This window comes from Lipotes vexillifer, unplaced genomic scaffold (assembly GCF_000442215.2).
Source record: "Lipotes vexillifer unplaced genomic scaffold, Lipotes_vexillifer_v1.1 scaffold98, whole genome shotgun sequence".
Lineage (NCBI taxonomy): Eukaryota > Metazoa > Chordata > Mammalia > Artiodactyla > Lipotidae > Lipotes > Lipotes vexillifer.
In genome coordinates, this window is record NW_006799611.1 from 2220153 (window position 1) to 2225342 (window position 5190).

The 5190-nt window shown below is 59.9% G+C and overlaps 1 protein-coding gene and 1 non-coding gene across 2 annotated transcripts in view; one reads left to right on the plus strand and one right to left on the minus strand.

Moving 5' to 3' along the window:
* Positions 1-891: 891 nt before the first annotated feature.
* On the minus strand, positions 892-981 carry TRNAR-UCU (transfer RNA arginine (anticodon UCU)). Its single transcript is given in 2 exon segments — positions 892-927; positions 945-981. It is a non-coding gene; the product is annotated as a tRNA-Arg (tRNA).
* Positions 982-1586: 605 nt separating this feature from the next.
* The window catches only part of SLC27A4 (solute carrier family 27 member 4), a 13339-nt gene continuing 9735 nt past the window's right edge, over positions 1587-5190 (plus strand). Inside the window, exons 1-3 of the mRNA XM_007471771.1 lie at positions 1587-1629; positions 2951-3117; positions 4714-5108. Coding sequence (XP_007471833.1) covers positions 2957-3117; positions 4714-5108 — 556 coding nt within the window. The 5' untranslated portion in view covers positions 1587-1629; positions 2951-2956. The remainder of the gene's footprint in view (positions 1630-2950; positions 3118-4713; positions 5109-5190) is intronic.

Below are 5190 nucleotides of genomic sequence, written 5' to 3' on the forward strand. Positions count from 1 at the left end.
TTAACCACTGTGCCACCAGGGAAGCCCTCTTTTTTTTTTTTTAATAAATTTATTTATTTTATTTATTTTTGGCTGCGTTGGGTCTTCGTTGCTGTGCACGGGCTTTCTCTAGTTGCGGCGAGCAGGGGTTACTCTTTGTTGCGGTGCGCGGGCTTCTCACTGCGGTGACTTCTCTTGTTGCACAGCATGGACTCTAGGTGCGCGGGCTTCAGTAGTTGCAGCATGAGGGCTCAGTAGCTGTGGCTTGTGGGCTCTAGAGCGCAGGCTCAGCAGTTGTGGTGCACTGGCTTAGTTGCTCCGCGGCATGTGGGATCTTCCCAGACCAGGGCTCGAACCCATGTCCCCTGCACTGGCAGGCGGATTCTTAACCACTGCGCCACCAGGGAAGCCCCAAAATTTCATTTTTAATTCCTATAAACATACCCTGAAAACTATCCTTCCTCACTTTTAAGGACTTTGACTGGACTAAGGGATTAAGGAATCTATTTAAGGACAAGTGGCAACTGTGGATGCCCAACATGTTTGATTATCAAGGAACCCAGTTTTCAGAGGCCCAGAGTGACACAGTGGGTGGGAAGTTGGCAGATGGCCCAGAACTGGGTGGCATGACAAACGTGGTCACAGCCTTCAGGGTCCAGACCATTCAGAGGCCAAAGATACGTACGGGTCTCCAGATCCGTGCCCTTTGTACCACCAAGTGTGCCAGGTTGCTTTCAAGATACCAAGGATGGGAAAGGGTTCCTACGCAGCAATCCCTACACCAAGTTTATTGCTGTCCCAGAAGCACAGGTGCCAGTCTGAGGTCTGCAGGAGCCTTTGGGTCTTCTGAACCTTGTGGCCTTGGAGGCCGTAAAATTTCCGAATGGAAGTGGAGGAGGAGCTGTCAAAATTTGACTCTGATGGGACTCGAACCCACAACCTTTGAATAACCACACGAGGCCAGCTAGAAGTCCAATGCGCTATCCATTGCGCCACAGAGCCACTAGCTGGATTCTTCTCACCCCCGACTCACCTCTGCCTGAAACAGCCTTTAGTAGCGTTCTTCTAGGTGTGGCGCCGGGCCTGAACTCTGCTCGGGTCCGGGCGCAGACTCCAGATTCTCCGCCAACGGTGCGGTGGGGGTGCTCTCCCCCACGTCTGGACGCCCCAGGGATTGGGGGTCGGGGTCCAGGCAGAGCCCGCCTGCCTCTTCACTGCCCCAGGGGCCTCTGCTGCCCGGCGGGGCTGCGCGGCGCGGACTACAACTCCCAGCGTGCCGCGCGGGGCGCCGCCAGGAGCCGTCGCGCGCGTAGGACGGGCTGGGTCGGGCGGTGTAGGGCTCGCGGAGGCTGCGCGGCGTTGCCAGCTCTGCGGCGTGCTCACCCTGGGCAAGGCGCGGCAGGCTGCGGTGCCGGCCGGCGCAGCTGGTTTAGATTGCGGGAGGCGGGCGGGAGACGGGCAGGGGAGGAGCGCCGCGGGCGGGCGGGGCCGGCCGAGCTGCTGGGCCGTGCAGGGCGCAGAGCCGGCGAAACGCTGCTGAGACTCGGCTCTGCGCGCCCAGGAGCGGCTGATGCCCCTCCGCGCTCCCCACTCTGCTACAGCAGCCGGGCCGCATCTGGACTGCGTGCTCCGCGGCGGGGCCGACACCAGGTGAGCACAGGCTAGGACAATGGGTCCCCGGGCGGGAGAATGTGCCCGGCCGAGTCCGGGGGAGGTGGCGGTATCGGTCTGGAGTGGGGGGGCGCGCCCTGCTGCTCTGTCTCCTTGCCGGGCGCTCTGCTACCCTGGCTTTTTTGGGGGTCAAGGCGGTCCTCAGTGACCCGGGATCGGGGCCCGGGAGATCTGGGCTTCCCGTTCCCTCCTCGTCCCATCCCCAGCCTTCCGGGGAGGGTCCTTGCCTTCTGCCCTGGCGGGCTCTGTTAGTCCAGAGGTCTGAGGACCTTGGAGACCCTTGGCATTGGAGTTGGAGGCTCTGGTTCGGTCCCCCTCCCGGCTTTTGCTTTTCGTGTGGAGGAGGGGGAGATGGTGTAAGGGTTCCCAGTGGTCCAGACCATGTCTTCGTCCTGGCTTGGAGAATCTCAGGCTACCTCATAGACGTGACCTTCAGCCCCTCCCCAGGAACAGGAGAACCTGAAGGAAAACAGTCCCATCTGCTGCCCCTTGAGCAAGTCTGTAAAGCACCAGGAATACAGTCTAAGAGTCCTAATCTCAGCCCTGCCAGCCGTTCCTCTCCCCTTAAGCCCCAATCCCCTAAGATTCATCTGAGTGGCTTGCTGAGTGTGTTTATGGGGGTGACTTCAAGCCCCTCCTCCTCTCCCTCAATCACCTTTCCCCTCTGGGCGGTCACCTCTCAGGCACCTCCAGGCTCTCACCTGTTTTCTCCATCGCCCTCTGTGGGCCAACAGAGGCATGGCACTGCCTGGGCCTATGGGCAGGGACTGAGCAGGGCCCCTTCTCAAGAAGTTGCCCCTTTGGGTGTTGTGGCTTGGCCTGATCATCCACAGAAACTCTGTAGGTCTCTGGGTGGGGAGTCGAGCCCGAGGCAGTCAAGTCAATACCCGCTTCAAGGCATTTTGGTTGGGATCCTGGATGTCAGGAGAGTGGACTGTCTTCTTTTGGTTGGAAGGGCCTCTGAGAGCAATTCTTATTACACCCATTGCACAGAGGGGAAGACTAAGGACTGAAGTGGGAAAGGGACTTGCCCAAGGTCATTCAGAGAGTCATAGGCAGAGATGGGACTTAGGGGCTAGAACCCAGCAACTAACTCTCAGCCCTGGAATTCCTCACCTCAAGTCCCATGCCTCTAGCCTGACCCTTCCCAGCAGCCCCGGAAAGGGACCCAGTCCTCAACTACCCTACTCAATATGGGCTCACTACAGGTTAACCCTTTGAGATGATAGTGGCCTGGTTGCCCGAGCCAGGAGGTAGGGGATCCAGGCATTTCGGTCCACTGACTGCCCTGTGCTCACAGGCCACAATGCTGCTTGGGGCATCTCTGGTGGGGCTGCTGCTGTTCTCCAAGCTGGTGCTGAAACTGCCCTGGACCCAAGTAGGGTTCTCCCTGCTGTTCCTCTACCTGGGGTCTGGCGGCTGGCGCTTCGTCCGAGTCTTCGTCAAGACCATCAGGCGTGATGTCTTGTGAGTACCTGGTACAACCCTTCCTGGGTTTCCTACGCTATGCTGGGCTCCTAATCCCCCAAATCTCCCCAGGCCAGACCCTATGGTCTCTACCAGCACAGGGCACCCAGGCCCCAAAGGAGCAGTCTGTGTTCCACACCCTTCCCCTTGCAATAGTATGTGGTACCTCCACTGCCAAGGTCAAAGTCTCCTCCCAGGGAATCGCCTTAACTTGGTGCACTTTAGCCTGGAGCAGACTTGGGGGCCTGGGACATACATCAAACACCAGGCGTGTTGAGGAGACATCTGGAAGGAGTCCTAAGAACATGCTATAACTTGTGAGAAGGTGAAGAAGAAGCCTGTGCAGAAGGCCCTGTCCTCCAGCTGGCATGAGTCTGAGCGGGCACTGAGTTCTAGAGCAGGCCCTGAATCATGTCAGGGAGAGCCTGCTTCCCACAGAAAGTCAGGAATGGTCCATGGGGTTATCCTGTACCAGAAACACTTGCTGCTACCTTCTCTGTGAAGAGCGCTGAGCTGACTCTGGGGCCTGGGGTGGGGAGCCCCAGACCTGGGCCAAGCTTAGACTGGTCAGGGAGACCAGAAGGGGACACAGTCAATCCCTAAACTGGCAGTGCCATGTGGGCAGAGACCCTGGCAGTCTGAATCACGGTAGTATCCCAGTGTCCAGCACCCCGACCCACACCCAGAACAGGTGGCTCGGCATTTGTCAATCTGAGTTGATTGCAAAAGGAGGTTTCAAGTGGCCCCTGCGGGAAGGGTGGTCGCAGCAGAGAGCTGTGGGAGCGTGAACAACGGGAGATGGCTTCAGGCCCGGGCCCTGGGGAATCAGAGGAGGCCTCCTGGAGGAAAAGCAGTTGTACTTGAGAGTCACCTCAAGGAAGTGGGAGCAGGGGATTCCAGCCAGAGGGCACGGCATCAGCAAAGGCACAGAGGCTGGGGGGCCAGGAGAGTTCAGGGGTCATAGGTGGCACGGGTGGGGCAGGAAAGGAGGATGTTGCCAAGTGATTCCACAAACACTTATTGAACATCTACCCTGTGCCTGGCACTGAGCAGCGCCCGGGGGCAAGATGGTGAACAGGGCGGGCCTTGCCGGGCTCACCGGGAGGGAGATGGGACAAATCGCAAACTCGTCCCTTTTTCACTGCGGCAGTTACGGGGAGAGGGACAATACGGGGGTGTGGGAGGTCCAGGAGGAGGAGTTTGGACTTTGACTTGGGGCCCTGTAGTCGTGGAAGTCCCCAACAGAGCAGCAGACTCAGAGCAGAGCTTAGAGTGTACTAGGAGTTGAACTCTGGAGCCAGACAGGACTGAGGTTCAAATGTCAGCACTGCCACGTTCCACCCGTACAGGCCAGGGCAAACCCTGGCACTGGTTTCCTCCTCTGTACCGGGGAGGGAGTAATCACCCGGGTCCCTGGTGTTATCGGGTCCCTGATGTTATCGTGCAGCATCAGTGAGCCGCTGCATGTATTGCTGCCCCGCACACAGGTGCTGGGAAAGGGGTGGCACAAGTGATCAGACCAGGGCCTCCGGACTCCCACTCCCAAGCCCAGCAGTCACGGCTCCCTTGCTCATCCCCCTCCCGCCCCACACCCAGCGGCGGCATAGTGCTCCTGAAGGTGAAGGCCAGGGTCCGACGCTACCTGCGGGAGCGGCGCACGGTGCCCATCTTGTTCGCCTCCACGGTCCAGCGCCACCCGGACAAGACGGCCCTGATCTTCGAGGGCACGGACACCCACTGGACCTTCCGCCAGCTGGATGACTACTCAAGCGGCGTGGCCAACTTCCTGCAGGCGCGGGGCCTGGCGTCGGGCGACGTGGTCGCCCTCTTCATGGAGAACCGCAATGAGTTTGTGGGCCTGTGGCTGGGCATGGCCAAGCTGGGCGTGGAGGCGGCGCTCATCAACACCAACCTCCGGCGGGACGCACTGCGCCACTGCCTGACCTCCTCCCAGGCCCGGGCCCTCATCTTTGGCAGCGAGATGGCCCCAGGTGAGCCCCGAAGGGGCAGGGGTTAGGCAGGGAGTCCCACGGGACCGCCACAACACCCCCCCCCCCCCCCCCCCCGGGGGGG